Raw genomic sequence first — 18,497 nt, forward strand, 5'->3', positions numbered from 1 at the left:
TCAACTTAATAGAAAGCGTAACACGTGTCACATGCACGACTGTGTCGGCACTTGATTTAATAGTTACGAATATTGAAACCAATGTAATCTCTTGCGGTGCAATTGCTTCAGATGTGAGTGATCACTGTCCGGTGTTTGTCGTCTTTCAAAATAAGCATGCTAAGCGACACAATGTGAACGAGACAATTAGTGTACAGCGCATCACAGATGCCTCATTGGAAGGATTTAAGCACGATATTGCGAACTTCGACTTGTCTTGTGTGCTGCAAAAGACGGACGCAAATGATGCATACGACTTATTTTTTGATCAATTCCTACGCCTTTATTCGAACCACTTTCGGCTAGAAAAGTGCACCCCTTCCAAAAAGATAAGAAAACCACGGATTACACGAAAACTGTTCCAAATGATAAAGGACAAAAATCATTTGTGTCGAATGTTCCTTCCAACACGTGTAGAATATATGCACTTCTTTCATTTAAAAAGTTTAGAAACCGATTAAACTCGGAGCTACGGAAAGCAAAAAATTCATATTATTAGCAGGTCTTGTCGATTGTAAGTTCAAAGAGAACTGATATTGCTTGGAAAGCTAAAAATGATGTCCTGGGTAGCCGTGCGAATAAATGTGTTGCAAAAACTACGCTATCAAGTGGCAAGGAAATAAAAGGAAGAGCACTCACAGAATAATTTAACAATTTCTCAATAACATTTCTTCATCTCAAGATCCAACGGAGACTAATATCGCCGGTTACCCTAGTCAGGTTAGCGGGACTATATTTTTTTAGCCTACTGATGAAAATGAGGTTTATAATGTGTACATGGGAATGAGTAGCAACAAAGCCTTAGATATCAATACCACGCAGATGAAACCACTGAAATATGGCTTACCCACAATTTGTTCTTGCTTTCTCAGATCTATAATCTTGCACTGGAATGCGAGGTTTTCCCCAAGAGAATGAAAACGGCAAAAGTGTCTGTAATTTATAAAGGGCGCGACCGAAATGTAACAGCAAATTACAGGCCCATTTCAGTACTCCCTGTGTTTTAGAAGGCACTGGAAAAGGTTATTTCGTCAAGAATAACAAAGTTTTTTGAAAAAATAGGGTAATAACTGAATCACGAATTGGTTTCAGAACGGGTAAATCCACAGAAGCAGCCTTACTTGCAATGAAATAAATTATTTTGAACAATATAAATGAGAACTTGTATACCATGTGCATTTTTCGTGTTTTCAGTAAGGCGTTTGATTCCTTCAACCGGACGATTCTTGCTAACAAACTTCAAATGTACGGTATCCGTGGTAAACCACTTAGTTTGCTTAAACGCTTCCCTCAAAACAGAAGTCAGTCGGTGTCTGTAGATGAACTTTCTTCCTTTTTGCCTATCAGTTATGGTGTCTCACAAGGGAGCATACTGGGACCACTTTTGTTTAATGCACACATAAGAATATTGTTAGCATAGATCCTTAGGGTATATTTTTCGTGTCTTTTAAACTGGGATGCCCACGTCGAACACCTCTGGAAAAAAATCTGTTCGGTCTGCGCAGCCCTTTCGTGATGCCGTGAAACATGACCTTTGAAATGTAAATTACAAATTTATTATGAAGTATTTTTTTCTCACCTTAAGTACTGCAGCTTAGTGGGCCAGAATGACTAAATATAACATAAATAAGCATTTAGTATTGCAAAAGCAAATTGTTCGAATAATCGCCGATATTGATAACAAGACTACCACCAAATATGCCTTCCAAGCACATAACATTGTCCGCGTTGATATTTTGTATAACTTCAATATATTGCAAATTATGTATTTTTCCACAACATTAATTGTCAATTTTTACTCTACCCTAACATCTTTGGACACGCGACGTGCTAACGTAAATACAAGAAGTACTAACTCATGGAATATACTTCGTTTTCGCACCGATTAAAAATTACAAATATTGAGCTGCGGAAATATTTTGTTCAAATGCCATTCTATGTCTCCTCCACTTGATGATTGTTGAACGTTTGCTTGAGTGTTAATGTATTTTTCTTTCAATATATGTATGACCATTTCAGTGATACCATTTTTAAACATTATTCGAGTTAGTGTACATATTTTTCGAGTGTTTTCATTATTTAATCCACTAATGTATGTGTGACTGGTTTTAATATTAATAATAACTGTTATTCAAACCAGTCACACATACAGTCCAACATAAAGTGTGGCTGGTTTTGCAAAATATCCTGTATCGCTCGCGTGCTACTGCTTGTAGGGGTTTCCTGGACCCAATCAAGCTGCCCAGGCAGCTTTAAGCCAGGAAACACTCTAAATGAACCTGGAAAATATACATATTGACTTATTGACTTAAATGGCAACGCTCAATATCACTACAACAAAAAGGGCCATTTTATAATTTTTCGAACTCGCAACAACTAACTTGAGCTCTCCATAAAAGGTGTGAAAACTTTATAGGCCTGTCTCATCTTAGTTTGACTATAATATGCAAGTACGCGTCGGCAAAGTCGATACAGACCTTGAGATCAAAACGAATGTTCCTGGAGCACATTATAACACTGGAGCAGTCCTGGGGTAGTAGCGCTGTGGTGTCACTCTACTACTACTACTGCAATTCATTGTAATACCAGTGCTGCACGGACTTTTAAGTGACATTTCCGACAAATGGGGTTCGACACTTCGAATGACATATGGACCCAACAGAGTTCGGCGGTGCTTCACAACAATTTCCAAACGCACTCGGAAGCATTCCAAACGCGTTCGCTCGCTGTATAGCAACGGGGCTGCTGCCGTCAAGGTTTGTTTTTGTCCGTTCGCTGGTTTTGAATGGTACAACGACGTGACGACACTCTGTGAAAAAAAGTTGCTGTCACACCGTGTCAACCAGTGTCGCTACGCAATCAAAACGCCTGCCTGATTCAGGTTTCCCTGCAGAAATGTTGAGAGCGGTCGCTGAATCCCTATCAAAAAGATGAAGGGCGAGGTCAAGAAGGGAAATAATGATGCCACTGACAAAAGTAAAAAATTTCAAGTCATGCCTTATTTGCACAAAGTGGCGCACAATGTTAAGAAAGTCGCCGAGCGCCAAGGGGTCAATTTGATTTTTTCGGCCCCCGTCAAGCTTTCAGCACTTTGTGCACGAATTATGCCTGGCGGAAGCAAGAAGCGTTCCACGAACAAACATAGAACCATGTACACAAAGTGCCGGACTGAAGTGATTTATAAGATTCCGCTCACCTGTGGAAAATTTTACATAGGTCAGACGGGTGACTGTGTGAACGAGAGGTTGCGCCAGCACAAAACAAAAGTTGGCGCTGGTGAAGATGGCAACCTTTCTTGGCGCTGTAGCAGATGTCCTGGCAAGTGTTCCCCACGTTTCTCTGAAGTCACCATTCTGGGCAATGGGAAAACACGGAAGGCCCGCGAAATCTTTGAGGCCTTTCAATTAGCAAAACATGGTGATGCTTGCGTCAGTTCACCATCGATAGCGCTGACGATAAAAGAACTTGATTATCTGAATAAGTATGCTTGAGCGTCTGTCCTGCCTTGGCGCATGCGTTGAGATTACTCGGCGGTCTGTACTCAATAAAGAATTTAGTTGTTAGTTCAGCCGTTGTCCTGTGTTGTTCTCTCCTGGTGTGTTCATCTTTTTTTGGCTCGTATTTTCTCCTTTAAAAGTGCCGTAAATTTATCACTTAACGAATGTGCACTGGCGTGACGCAGTGGTAATGATTCTTGCTCCTGATATATGGATCAGCCAAGCCGCTAATAAAAAAATTATATGCTTTGTTTGAGAAGTGCACAGACAGAGCTCACGCTGTTGCCTTTGTTCGGTTTCTGGGTTGAATAACGCGCTTATTTGTCATAGAATTTATGCGCTTGAAAGCGTTTTTGCACGCTCTTCTCGAGCGAGTATGTGGAAACCAGTTCAAAAGCGCTTTCTTTTAATAAAATTCAAATACGTTCATTATAATAAACTGTTCAATTACAAAATAACTTTGTTGCTTCACTCTAGAGAATTCAATGCCACACTGCGCAAAGGGTGTCTGCATAATGGAGATCCTGAATCAAACGTAATAGCTTGGTGCAAGTGCATTCGCAAAGCCGACTTTGTGTGTAACTTTAGCAACGTCCAGAAACGAATCAGTGGCCTCGTAATTTTCAATTATAGGTTGCGCACGCGCGAAATATTTGGCCGCTGCTTCATGAACGCCTGTGGTCACGCGCTAACAGATTCTTACGCTTCCGTACGTCGTTGCCTGTGATCGCACCTTTCTCCGGTTTTCCGATTTGATATTTTCGTCCTTTTCTGCCAATCTTAATGTTGCAGACAGTTGTTTTTTTGCATTTTATTGTTCTCTTGGAAGATTTACATTGAGAGCTAAAACTCTTGCTCACGTCTTTGCTCATTTAGTCGTAATTTTTTTTTTCTTCCGAAGATCACCTCGCAAGTGTCACAACGTATCACATCGGAAGTAGTTGCATATGATAATTCAACACGTTTTTTTTCGTTTTTGCTTTTTTTACACAAAACTTCCACACCAACAGAAAAATTGAGGATTCTTCGACGACCAGCGAATAAATCTACCGGCAACTGGTGCTACACGCATGCTAACCTATCATGTTTGCCACATGTGCCGTAGACAAAACTATGAAAGAGCGCGCATTCTGCTTGCATAACATCTTATTTATTGTTTTATATTTTTGTTATTTTATGGCAACATTTCAAGCCATCTTGAACTAACAGAAACCACATCACACGGCCCCACAAAGTACGCGAGTGTCTGAAGTAATTTTGGCGAAATTCATCCTGAAGCTCCACATTTTGTCAACTTCAAAATTTTGGGGCGCCGAACATATGCTTTTCCTGCGGCTTTGCAAAAATAATGTGGCGCTTACGCGTTTCCCATCCCATTGTTTCTTATAGGTACACCCTTCTGAACTTCCTGTGGCTCATTCTCCGGGAATTCCAAACTCCTTTCACACATTTTGGGCCCCACTCCCTTTTCTCTTTCAAGTTCCATATGTCCCCACCTCTTCTCCCGGCGCGGTGTTTCTAGCTAACGCTCTAAACCGCTACCGCGCGAAGCCCTATTTTTCCTTTGTGGTTTTGCTCACTTTTGTTGAGCTGTTTCCCTCGCGCGCAGCTGCGCGCTTCGCCGTTTGTGCACCCCCCCCCCCCCCCCAAGATCTTCTCTCTTTCTCAATCTTCCAGCTGAAAACTTTTTCTCGCGACCACAAAAGCTGCCCATGCTAGCAGCGCACTAAGGACCAGGCACAAGATCAAGAAGTACGACGGGACGAGGCGCCGAACTATAAACTTTTGTTTTGAAAGGCGAGGCGGACTAGTACTGAAGAAGTGCTCTGTTGACTTTGTTGTACAAGTTTGAGCTGTGGAAATTTTTTTACCTGAGTTGGATTCCTTTATAGGAAGATACCTTATATTTTGCCTTGTTCTGATTCTGTATTTTGGCAGATGCCGGGGTGAGCAAAAATCTTTTAACTTCCTTTTGTTATATTTTTGATTAAACACTTACTACTACTTGGTACTTAGTCACGTGAGGGCTTGCCCTCGCTTCTTCGTACCTGAAATTTTTGTGGCATCTTTCATTTCGTTTTGATTTGCTTTTTCGTTGTCAAGTGGCCTGATAGGGCACTTCTTGAATAGCGCTTCGCCTCGCCTTTCAAAATAAAAGTTGATAGTTTTGCGCCTCGTCATATCGTGCTTCCTGCTCTTGTGCCTCGTCCTTAGTGCGCTGCTAGTATGGATGTTAAGTAGCCAAGTAGCCCAACAAGTATTGCACAAAAGCTGTATAAAAGATAATGACTTTCCTCCCTGAAGACACCTCCCCCCCCCCCCCCCCCACACACACACACACTAGTCTTGGAGCAGTGCGATGCACCAACCTGACACATCTTTGAATGCACGGGTCTTGCCCTGGCGGCGGTGCCCAACCACACAACCAGCGCGACAAAAAAGCATGCACACTCAAGCTGGCAACGTTCGTAGTCTGTGCAAGCGAAAAGCCACATCAGAGCTCCGACGCGGTTAAGTACTGTTGACTGCAACATATATTTGTAAGCACTACAATTCTTTTATTTTGTGACACGTTCAGAAATGAATGTAGTTTCAGGAGTAAATGGTGCTTTGACCACATGCGGCTTTATTTTTAATGGAAGGAAAAGAGAATGAGACAAAGAACGAGGACGACTTCTTTGTACCTACTGTCTTTGCGAAATCTTTGGTTTTGCGTCGTGCGCAGTGCAAATCTGCCCGAATTGTAAGAACCTTATTTTTCTTCTCTGGTGAGATGACATCACCAAGGATTCATTACTTTCTCTACGAGCGGGTTTGAAATTGCGTGACCTGACATCTCATGCTTTCGGGAATACGTTTGTCGTAGAGTGCTTATGCACGACTGGAATCATAGCAGCTTACAGTTCTACTGCAGACCAGTGGGTAAGGATATGTGTAATACTTCCGTACTCTTTTTCTTTGGCTTCCACACTAGCAGGCGCAATAGAAAATCCGCAATTTCTGGTTAATGCGTATGCCCAAGTTATCTCACTATGAAAAAAAGACATTACTCTGGACCGTCAGACGGGTGTTTTGTGTAGTTTTCAAGCCACAGTTTCGAATCTGATATTGCACGTGTTCGAAGCGACTAAGGTAAAGTGATTTTTTAAAGAAAACAAAGGTGGCCAAAGTTTCTTGCATCAACCGTATTTTGCAAAAAGGAGCGAGCCTTATGTTTAAAGCCGTCAAAAAAAAATTTGTTCTGAAATGTTGTTTTGTAGACCATGCGTGAGAAGATGCTACAATGTTTGCATCTTTACCTGAATAAAAAAAAATGAGCTCTAAATTTAGAGACAGGCAGCTATAATACTAAAACAAAATAATCAATTATTTTTCGTTAAATACGGCATTATTTGCTTTTATCACAATGAATATGTTTACTGGGGGTGCGACCCGAGGCCTTACACTAAATATGAACCATTTGGTAAAAGGCAAATTAGACTTCCATTTGTGCAATTATTGCGGTGTTAGATCTTAAGCATAAATCACAAATCATTCCGTAAAACTTCTTGCGAGTGTCTTCAAGCAGACTATGCTACTGCAGAGTTACTTAACCTTTTTTGTTTTTGTCCTGTTGCGGCCATATTTAGGCTAATCATGCATCTATTTGCAGGCTCGACTCACCGTAAGGTCATCGTGCAAGAGCTGAACGAGGAATTTGTTTGAATGCAGTGCAAGAGTCCTCTTGCAAGAGGAGTGCAATGATTACTTCCGATATGAATGATCAGTTTACTGATTTTAAACAGAAGAGCGCGCAGTTTGACAGGGACAACGAGGGAGACACGACACAGACGAGCGCTGACTTGCAACTGTCACTGTCAAGTCAGATCTCGTCTGTGTCGTTGTCTCCCTCGTTTTCCCTGTCAAACTGCGCGCTGGTCTGTTTAAAATGACTTACCAACTCGCCCAAGCATCCGTTTTAACTAGTTTACTGAAGGACAGCTCCGTTAAGCACTCTAAGGATGCCTTAGCCGTGCCACAGCAGCTTGCCGAGCTGCGTTCTCCAACTTGAATCATCTGCCCGAGAAAACTTGACAATAAATGATTTTCTCACGGACTCTGCCACCATACTGTTTGGTCCTCCTTTCCTTTAATCCCCACAATGGCTAGAGTTAGCGCAAGCCATACTGTGTGGGCTGGAAGCGTGATTATTTTAACTGGATGCAATGAACCGATCTTTTGCCTAAATTCTTTGCGACTATCATTTGTCATTATTTCCTAGATATGGTACATCCACAGTGCCAGTCATTGGCCTGGGATTGTTATGTTGCATGCACCAATTTTCGAACGCAGGATATTAGTGCTTGAAAGCTGGATATCAATGTTTGAAATCTGGATAGGCGAGTGCTCGAAAGCTGGATACCAATGTTCGAAAGCTGGATGCCATTGCTGGAAAACTCGAAAGTCAGTGCGAAGCCTTTACTGGCCTATGTCGCGAAACGAACGCCAGGCCTGCGTTGACCTCTCGATCGGCCGTACGTTGGCCCAGAACTGGGCTGAAAATGTCAAAGTGGTAGCGCTTTGCCTAAATGCCAGTGTAGGACCGTCGTTCATGCCAATTTTTGCTGGTGATCTCCGCGTTCGCCTAATGCTGTTGTGCTGCCTGGGATTTTTGCTTCACTGTTATTGTTTTGAGAAACGGTTTTGAACGTGGTGCTTCTGAAACGAGACAATTCTATTCTGTTGACACTTCAGTGTCGCTTGAGGCCTAGTCGAAAAGCTGAGAAAGGCTTCCAAAGAGTGTGTCACAGTGTTTCGCGGTAGAACCTTGATACTTATGTTGGGGCTCGCCAATTCAGCTGCTTGCCGCCTAGATGGGCTTAAAGAGTTGCCTAATTTACCTTCAAGAAATATATGTGCGCCGCGTTGACTCAGCGGTTATGGCGCTCGGCTGCTGACCCAAGAGACACGGGTTCGATCCCGGCCACGCCGGTCAGATTTCGATGGAGGTGAAATTCTAGAGGACCGTGTACTGTGCGATGTAAGTAAACGTCAATGAACCCCACATGGTCGAATTCTCCAGAGACCTTCACTACTGCATCCCTGATAGCCTGAGTCGCTTTGGGACGTTAAACTCCCCATAGACAAAACCTATTTCCTCGCAGACGAGCAGATGTCGGAGATGCGAGTTCGCCAGTTAAGGCGTGATGTTGATGCTAAGATCACCCCTATGTTCCTATGATTCCTTCACTTCACTAATTACGTTGTCTTGTGCGTAATACCATGCGTAAATTTCATTTTATTAATCTTGTTTGCTGCATGCAAGTAGAGTTTTGTTATTATTAATTGTCATATCCCACTTATTACACGAGTCTCCTAGTAGCTGCAAGTTCCCAATTAGGGCTAGGTATAATTCAGTTGTGGAGGTCGCCCAGGAAGGCGACCGCGGTCACATTTATTGAGAGCAGCTGGAGAAGAGTCAGCAGCGGAGCGGCGGCGGCAGCGTCCGGTCCTGGCCAAGGTCCTGAGCGTTCTACGCGGCTCGCGCTTCCCGTTGTTCCTTCTCTTCGCGTGTGCCGCTACGGCAGCTACAAGGTAGCGCTACACAGTCATCGGCGCATAACCTAGCAGATGTACTTGGTGCCAGCACAGGAATCGTTGATTTAAGTTTTAAATGAAACAACTCCCAAGGTGCAGCCCTGTGGAACACCCGAGTAAAGAAATCTAAACGGAGAGCAGTTCCCTTTATTATCCGCATATTGCTTTCGATTTCTTCAATATGACAATACGCAAGCAATGATTCCAGAATGGGTGCTATTGCTTTCATTTTGCTGATTATCTTAATACGAGGAGCCCTGCTGAATGCTTTGGAGAAGTCCGTAAATGTAACATCTACCTGACCGCCACTGTCGAGAGTTTTATTTAGCTCATGTACGGCGTCAGTTGAGCGGCGGAAAAAACGTTTTCGGAAGCCATGATGGTTCTTGTTAATCATGCCATTCAAGTTTAAGAACCGTCCAGATATTTGAGTAGAATATGCTCGGACAATTCTCAAAGAACAGAAATGAATGGTGTTGTCCGGTACATATTAATTTCTACCTGTGTCCTGTCTTTTGTACATGTGCCCTGCACGCAACACGCGAGTTGTGAGACAGAACGTCTGCCTGCCGATTGGCGAAACATTTAGTCGAGAAATCTTGGCAAAATTTCTTCACACCTTTTAAGAATGTTACAGAGATATTGTCGGGGCCAGGTGGCTTTTAACACCTTTCAAAGAAATGTTATTATTCTTTGCACCACCACTAAATGGTGTGTTATCGAAACTCGCAGAAGGTCAAGAAAACACGCCTTGTAAATGTAGGTTGAATCTGCCAGCCATTTCATTTTGCAGAGGACGACAATCTCATCACCAATTACTTGTTCTAGCGTATTATTATCTGCATCCTAGAGGTAATGGTATCATTTCCGGGGTTCTTTTTTTTCGTCATGAATTGACCCAGTCTTTAGCATAAATATTCTCTCGTTCTTCCCAGTTTGTCTTTAAGAAAGGCGCAATGCAGTGATAAGTTTCGACCTGTTAGGGTTCTCCATCGTGCACTGAGATTGCACAGCACACGGGCGCCTTTCGTTTCTTATTCATCTTAACGCTGCCGCCGCGGCCGGGACCGAACCCGCATCCTAGGGCTCAGGAGCCGAGCGTGCTAAGCACTTGGCCCCTGCGGCAAGGCAGTGAAAGAAGGAAAAGGGAGAAAGAGGCGCCGTACGAGAGCAGAACGTTTTTTTTTTCACACTCGTTATTTAACATGCACAGATATACTACAGTACACTATTAGAGAAATAGAAAGCCGAGCAGAATACCGAAACAGAATAGAATTCCAGAGTACAAGGATCGTAAAAAAAGGATAAAGGTTGGGACGGGCGAGCTTTAATAATATTGGTTGCAGCGCTAAAGGGATGCCACACAGGCAAAGTGTGTACTCACTGCGCTTACCTTGACCCCTTTCACTTGTGTCTGGCGCGTGTTAAGTTGTTCACAAATCGGGTGTACACAACCCTACTGAAACGAATCCGTATGAGTAAGCATGGAAAATGTATGGAATCTGTATGTATTCTATATCGCGCGTATGGAGAACAAGCGGATACCATGAAGTCGATACGGAAGCCGTTGCGGAACTTACGGACATTATACGGCGGCTACGAACGGCTGCATGCGCAGAGCATGCAGGCGCCATAAGGTCTTTACGGGCCACATGGAGCTTGTGGAGGATATAGACGTCTATGTGCGGAACATATGGATTCTTTCCTGACGCCATACGACACATACGCACTCCGTTTGCATGGTTGATACGGATATGTACGGCTCATAAAGAAACTGCACCATAATAGCGGATACGTACGGAAGAAATGAAGTTTATATTCACGAGAAGTTGAGGAATAACTTCCCAACGTTTTTGACAAGGGTATGTTAGTGCGTGACACGAACGTACGTTGGGTACCTGCCCTTTTTTAACGGGCTCGTGCCCATAAATAACTGTACATTGGTTCGACGGCGGCGATAACTGCACTCGATCGGCGACGTCGAAGATCAGAATCACTGCCGCTGACGGCCACGCTCAGTTCACAGGCGACGAAAAACTTTCGTTTAGGGGGCGGGAAGCGTTGACAGCAATGGAGATCGAATGTCCTAGAAACGTGCGCGCGATTACGATTGTTCTTTAGAACCCAAGCAGCACCTCGAATGTGTAGCAAAAAAAATCGTAAAACCGCCCGTTTGACCGCCGGCGAAGAACCAATACCCAGGTGAAAAAATCCGAACAAGTTTAAGCCAGTTACAGCTAGAACCAGTTCAACTAGGTTATGGAATAATTCCCAGCTGGAACCAGTTGACCTTCTCGTTTCAGCAGGAAAACCAAGAAATATTGCAGAGTACCGCCAGCTTAATGCAGGGCGATATCTTCCGGTCGCTGAGATATATGGAGATATGTGCACACCTAGCGCTTCATCCTAATATGAACCCGTTTCAGTTGCCGGATCCCGCCTTCGCACTATAACGTCTCGAAAGGATTATCTTTATGTTTCCTTTACCGACACAGCTTATTGTCGTCATAGTTGTTTTTTTTCAAATGTCTGCCTCCTTTTCGCCTTCTTTAGTCTTTCCCAGGAAGTAAAGGTCCAGATGTGCATCAACTACAGGGCCGCAACAGCGCCTCTCCTTACGCTCTGTACGAAGACGCTTACTCTCTTTGGCTTCGGCAGAGGAAGCACACTCGTGCCTCGATCTGTGTTAAGAAATAAACGTCACCAGAGCTGAAAGAGAATTATACAGAATTTTTCTACATTAAGGAGCGTAGTGAAAAAGTAAGTTTTCGTCTATGAGGCGTAATGGTACAAGGTTGTAGATATTTCCAGAGCTGCGCGTTTTAGGCAGCTTTCCTAGCATCTGTCCCATGTGGTCAACCTTCCTCTGTTTAAGGCCTGTCTCCTCTCGGTTACATTCCGCATCCCAGGAGCGTTTTGGAACGTCTGGTCGCTTCTATCAAATTACGACCACGAGGACTCGAGCACAAAGAAGGCTGCACGAAGCGTGAAGTTTAGGGTGTGCGCAGGGGGTGGTCACAATTTTCCACGTAAGAACAGTGAGAGAACGAGGTAGGCCTGGCTTCGCAGTACTTAACGAAGCAATGTAGCTGTGTGTCTAAACGTTGTTGCTGCCCAAATGTGCTAGCGCTTACTGTTGCTGTTGCTGTTGGTAGAAATGGCACATACTGGCGCGGTTTATTGGCCACGGGTTGGTGGTGAATGCAAAGTAAAAATACATGGGCGATTGCAAGGAAAAGAGAGGAATGATTCGGATATATAGAATAGTGGAACGAGTGAAAGCTTGAAACAAAATGATAAAAATAAAATAAATCAATTTTAAGCAGCGACAAAAACAACACGTTTAGACATGTGGAAGAATTTTGAACAGAGCTGGAAAGGAAGCCAACTGAATTACATTCATTTAGTCGAAAAAGGCATTCAGAGGCCCCACTTCATGCGTACGCATATGCTCATATGTCCATATGTTGGTCAAGGGACTTCATTCCACCGGTTGTGGCTTGGCGTTGCCTGCACCAAACACTAACTTCACAAGATCGAAATTGAAACTAACCCAAATTGGGTACAGTGCCAACTCCAGAGACTGTTTGACACCCTCTGTGCGAGTGCAGACACTGCACTGATGAGAGGAGAACACTGGAAGTGACCGTCAGACAACAGGAGTCTCACCCCCACTCTGAAGAAACTCTTCTAGGCGCCAGGGTGCAACGTGCTGATTAATGGTGTGTGAAGAAGGCTGTGCTGAAGTTTCTATGCGACACAGGCCCGGCTACCCGTCGGTGACCGCCTGTGCACTGCCTACACGGTTTACGGTCTGACACGCATCAGAGTGTACATTTGAATTTGTGGTTTCATTGAGCTCCTACTCCAATATCAGTTGACACATGTGTTCAAAATACGAATTTCACGTGCGTCTACTCACCGTGATGCGAATGCGAGCCAGTATGTGTGCGTGTGTGAATATCAGCCATGAAACTCGTTGTATTATGCCATCATCAACCTTCATTCGCTCTTTCCCTTTCCTCCCCTTCCCTTTCCCCAGTGGAGAGTAGGAGGCCAGGTCATGTTACCACCGGCCGACGTCTTCTCCTTTCCTCTCAGTAAAATTCCTTTCTCTCTCTTCTTCGCGCTTGCAACGAGTCAGTAAATAACCGCGAATGGCACAGGGAGCTGTAACCTCGGGAGAGGGACGTCCAGATAAGTATTTGATTATTCCCAGGAACCTATCGGCATCTTCTTTCAGCGCTAGAACGACAGGCGCCTGTGGAAAGGAAATATGCATTGCAGTACTTCCAATCAGATTTGTTCACTATACGGTGACATCGAACCATGGGAGGCCCAGGCTGCATGGAGTGAGACGGCCGGAGGGGCCACTGGAATCGGGGAGCCAGCTGAGAGTTTAGTCATCCCTGGCAAGCTTTAAGGAACACCAGATCAGGTACATGTGTAATTCTGTTTAAGCCAAAATGGTAGTGAGGCACTCGATTTCGGTTGTCAAAGAACTATCCCTGGCTTTCAACACGCAAAGGCTTGCCTACGCGATTGGTCTATCCAGCCCGTCATTTTCCTGAAAGAGGACGGCGCATAGGCCCATGCTGCCTGCGCCGGTATGAATTTGTATCTGCGTATACGTCAGATTTCTCGAGAACCAAAAAAGGACTCTAAAATACGCTGAAATTTCTTGAAGGCATTAACTAGCAACGCTTCCGATCTGAATAGCTAGTCGTCCTTTGAGAACTCAGTCAAAGGTTTGGCGATGCGTAAGAAGTTCGTGATAAATCAACTGTAACAGAGACAGTGTCCCAGAAATCCGTAGCCGGCTTTCGTGTCATCAGGCTGCGGGAGCTGTTTTAAATACTCAATTGCTTTAAATACTTACACCAAAAATTTCTCTCAGCCGCCCAGAAGTCATTAGGATGGGTTTAACTGCAGAGCCGCAGAAGGACTTGGGCTGAAATTTTTGCATAATATATACCATTCTAAACCATTCTAAAACCGTGACCATTATTTACTTCCGCCAGACAATATATCTGCAAAAAGGGACCACATTTTCAAAGTAAAAGAAATTATATACAGAACTGATTTACTAATAATGTCATTCTTAATTCCAAAAACTACAAATGAATGGAATAAGTTACCCCAAGAATCGTTTGCCGCGTTGCTGTAATTTTATGCTTGTGCTTGATTGTATCAAAATATGCTGCAAAGCATTTCGTGTATTTTTTTCTTTTCCTGCACTATGTCAAATGATAATGTTGTAACGCTCTCTTCACCCCACCGTAATGCAAACTGTGATAAATAAATAAATAAATAAATAAATAAATAAATAAATAAATAAATAAATCTGGGCGGCAGCCATTTTCTTCTGAGGGGCGGGGTGCACGCCGCCGTTCATAATGATTTAGAAGAGAAAGGCCAACTCCTGGTAGGCGAAACACCCCTTTTCATGCTTAGGGGTAAGTACTGAACACTTGACTGTCTCCTGTATACTACTTCAGCCTGTTTAAGGTTCCCCAAACTTCGTCACAAAAACTACAACGCCCTCTAGGTATACAAGACAAGCCTGCAATTTAAGACTTAGGAACATGGTGTCCTGTACTATTTCAAAAGTTCCTGGTGTGGAACAAAACCCAAATGGCATTAAGCCTGTTTTCTCTTGCTCTCTTTCTTCAGCTTAAACCTACGAGTACCCGCCATTCAGATCCATCTACAAGGAGTACTTGGCGTAGCAAATGTTGTCTAGCGTATAGCCTATCCAGAGTAAGAGGTAAAATTTCATCGTTGTTGCGTTGTTATTCAGCCCCCAGTAATCGATAAGAACTCTCTAGGGTGCCGTTTTTTGTCACAAGGACAACGAGCAACGTCCAGCGGCTCATCGACGTCTGGGTGACGTCGTTGCAAAGCATTTCGTACACTTGACCCCGATCCCTTGGCGTTCTGGCTGCGACGTACGGTAAGAGCTTCGGCGCAGAGGCAGGGCGTAGTCGTTGATGGCGATGCGACGTTTTGAAATCGGCTTTTTTTGGACATTTGACGGCGCCGCGAGCGCGCTAGAACAGTAGATCACGTCTTGTCTTTTCTGGGACAGTGCAGGGTTGATGCGGAAGGTGTGCGCATAATCTGGGCTAGTGTTGCTAGCGAAATCTCCCCTCCGTCTGTCTACAGATATGCTGTTACCTGATCCCGTTTCCATTGCTCCCGAGGCTTTCTTTACTTCCTCTTTTGTTTTTGACGGTATGACGCATTGCTGTGCGCTAATGTCTTTCTCATTAACGTGCTGATTACATTGGCTATTGTACAGATTTATGTAGAACTTTTCGGCTACTTTAACAGTCTTACCTACATTGCTAATTCCTTTGCTTTCTTTCACTTTTAACGCATGCACGTGGTTTTTACCTGTGCCTAGTTTCCTTTCCACCGCTTTTAGGCTACTTCTGTTCTGTAGAGCATATTCAATTCTCTCCATCATCAACGTTCTTATGTCGACTACCTTGCGTTTAATTATTAACATCGAGAGCTCTGCTAGCTCTATTCTGTCTTTAGGTTAGACGCCCTTATGCTTTGGCGCTTCTTAATCAGATCTTTCGTCTCCTGAGATAGCTAGACAGTATCTGCCGAACTGTCCTACCGCCTAACTCTACGGCGCGCTCCGTAATCATAGAAATGAGATTATCTTTGTTTGTTTCAACATTAAGATCGCCTTCCACAGTTAAAGCCTAATATCTGTTCTGGAGAGGAATCCTGAATTCCTCTACTCACCCCCTCACCGCTCAGTCGTTAATGGGCTTCCACTTCACTAGTTTCTTGCGTTTCTTCTGCAAATCTAGGCTAATTCGGGACTATACCGTTCTATCGCCGCTACAACGCACCTTTCCGACTACCTCCACATCCTGCATAATGCCTAGGGGAGCGCATAGTATGAAGTTTATTTAATTTAGTCTCATTTCTGTTGCTCCTCCAGGTCCACTTCCGTTTGCAGAAGAAGGTATTCATGATCTATAAATTTTTTCTATCGGCGAAATCGTCTAATAACTCTTACCTGCTATTCCTAGACCCTATCCCGTAGTCGGCCACTGCCTGGTCACCTGCCTGCTTCTTGCCCACCTTCGCATTGAAGTCGCTCATCAGTACAGTGTACTGTGATTTTACTTTTTTCGTTGCCGAGTCCACGTCTTTATAGAAGTTTTCAACGATAAGGTTAATATGGCTGGGTGTAGGCGCGTGGGCCTGCATTCCTTTCAGCTTGCACCTCCTATTTAGCCTAATTACGATAGCTGGCACCCTCTCGTTAATACCATAGAACTCCTTACGCTGGCAGCTATATCCTGATTGATGAGGAACTGCACACCTAGTTCTAATCGGTCCGCTAATCCCCGATAGCACAGTATGCGCCCGCCCTTTAGTACTGTGTTTGCCTCACTTGTCCTCCTATCTTCACTCAGCCCTATGACATTACGTTTATTGCCCGCTAGTTCCTCGAACAGCACTGCTAGGCTAGCCTCTCTGGATAGTTTCAGCGTTAAACGTTGCTAGGTTCAGATTCCAATGGCGGCCTGTCCGGAGCCAGAGATTCTAAGCACCTTCCGCTGCGTCACAGGTCTGACCACCGCCTTGGCAAGTTGCTTTGCAGCCGCTGAGCGTGAAGCCAATGGCATGAATTATGTTGCAAGTCCTAGCGCTCTTCTTGCGCGAAACGCAAAGGTCTGGCAGTAGCATAAATGTTCTTCTGAGCTGGAAACTTCTACTGTTAACATCTGTTTTTCTGGATGATCTGTTCATTTTGGAAGCTTTCTAAGCTCTAACTCGGTAGCATTTATGAACTCCAAGCTATCTCGAATTCCGAAGACATATAAAGGAAGAAGGTATGAACAAAGAACTGCGGCTTTGACGTGACTGCCTACCATATAACACGTATGCTAGGTGAAGTGCGCAGCCGCTAGGTAGCGCGCACGCTTGACCGCAGTGCTCACGCTATCTTTTCATCGCCCAGAAAACATTTCCATCAAATGACTCTTTTACCCTTCAACATAGTCTCGAGCTCCGCTATTGCGCGACTTCCTCTTATGCGTACCTTGAGAGACGAACATACCAGGTGCGAACTCACCTGCAGTCATCCAGCAGTGCACGCTATCGGGATCGTGTCTTGGCATGGCTAATTTCCACCTGTGCTGCGGGAAGGCGTCCATTTCTTTCGCTGAATTGTCGGCAGGCACAGACCTTTTGCTTCTATTTTCCGTGTCTGGCGTGGCTGGAAGAAACAAAGACTCTGTTTGGAGACATCATTGTCATTATCCTGACTACTTCCGCTGCAGGACAAAGGCCTCTCCCATACCTCCCAAGCAACCCTGTCCTGTGCTGGCTGCGGCCAGCGTATCCCCGCAAACTTCATTATCTCAGCCGACCACCTAACTTTCTGCCGCTCCCTGCTACGCTTGCCTTCTCTCGAAATCCAGTCTGTTACAGCTAACGACCATCAGTTATCTTGCCTTCGCGCTACTCGTCCTGCTCAAGCCCATTTCTTCTTGACTTCGAGTAGGACATCATTAACCCGCAGTTGTTCTCTGACCCACTATGCGCTTTAACAGCCCTATTTTTTCAATAGCTATATGATACAATAAACTCATACAGTCGTCGTCATTCAAACGTCATACAACTTGTATGATATTGTATAAGACCTGTATGACAAATGTGCGATTATGAAAAAAAAATGAATGAATTTTGCATGACATGCGAATGATAACAACATAAGATTTCTATGGCAAATAATATCAGTTTATTGCATCATACAACTTTTTTCTGTAATGTGTCTCTTAACATGACACCCTTCATTTTCCTTTCCTATTTCGCTGCGTTGTCCTCAATTTATATTGATCCCTTTTCGCTAGCCGCCACGTGTCAGCCCCATAGGTGAGTAACAGTAAAATACAGCTGGTATATGCTTTCTCTAAAGATATTGGTAAAATCCCATTCATCATTTGAGATGACCGACTAGATCTGCTCCATCCCATTCTTATTATTCTAGCTAATTCCCTCTCGTGATGCGGATCTGCGGTCACTACCTGCCCTAAGTAGGCGCATTGCGCTACCACTTCGAGAGCCTCCCTAGCAAATGTTAACTGTTCGTCCTTTGCGAGACTATGAAACCTTCCTTTGCTTTTATTAATATTATCTTTAGGCCTACCATTCTGTTCTGCCTGTCTAAGCCATAGATCATGCTTTGCAGTTCATCCCCCGAGAGAATTTGCAGGTCTATGTTATCAGCAAAAGCATAATACTTAGGTATTATCCACGAACTCGATCCTATCTCCAAATGTCCCAAATGCAACGCTCTGAACAAATCTTGTAAACAGACGGTGAATACAACTGGCGAGAATGTGTCTCTCT

At 44.1% G+C, this 18,497-nt stretch overlaps 1 protein-coding gene across 1 annotated transcript in view; it reads right to left on the bottom strand.

Annotated features, from left to right (window-relative positions):
- LOC144122115 (monocarboxylate transporter 12-like) overlaps nt 1–17,352 on the bottom strand; it is a 97,408-nt gene extending 80,056 nt beyond the window's left edge. The window contains exon 1 of the mRNA XM_077655639.1: nt 17,218–17,352. Coding sequence (XP_077511765.1) covers nt 17,218–17,299 — 82 coding nt within the window. The 5' untranslated portion in view covers nt 17,300–17,352. The remainder of the gene's footprint in view (nt 1–17,217) is intronic.
- Between the last annotated feature and the right edge of the window lie 1,145 nt (nt 17,353–18,497).

The sequence above is a fragment of the Amblyomma americanum genome, chromosome 2, assembly GCF_052857255.1.
Source record: "Amblyomma americanum isolate KBUSLIRL-KWMA chromosome 2, ASM5285725v1, whole genome shotgun sequence".
Classification (NCBI taxonomy): Eukaryota; Metazoa; Arthropoda; class Arachnida; order Ixodida; family Ixodidae; genus Amblyomma; species Amblyomma americanum.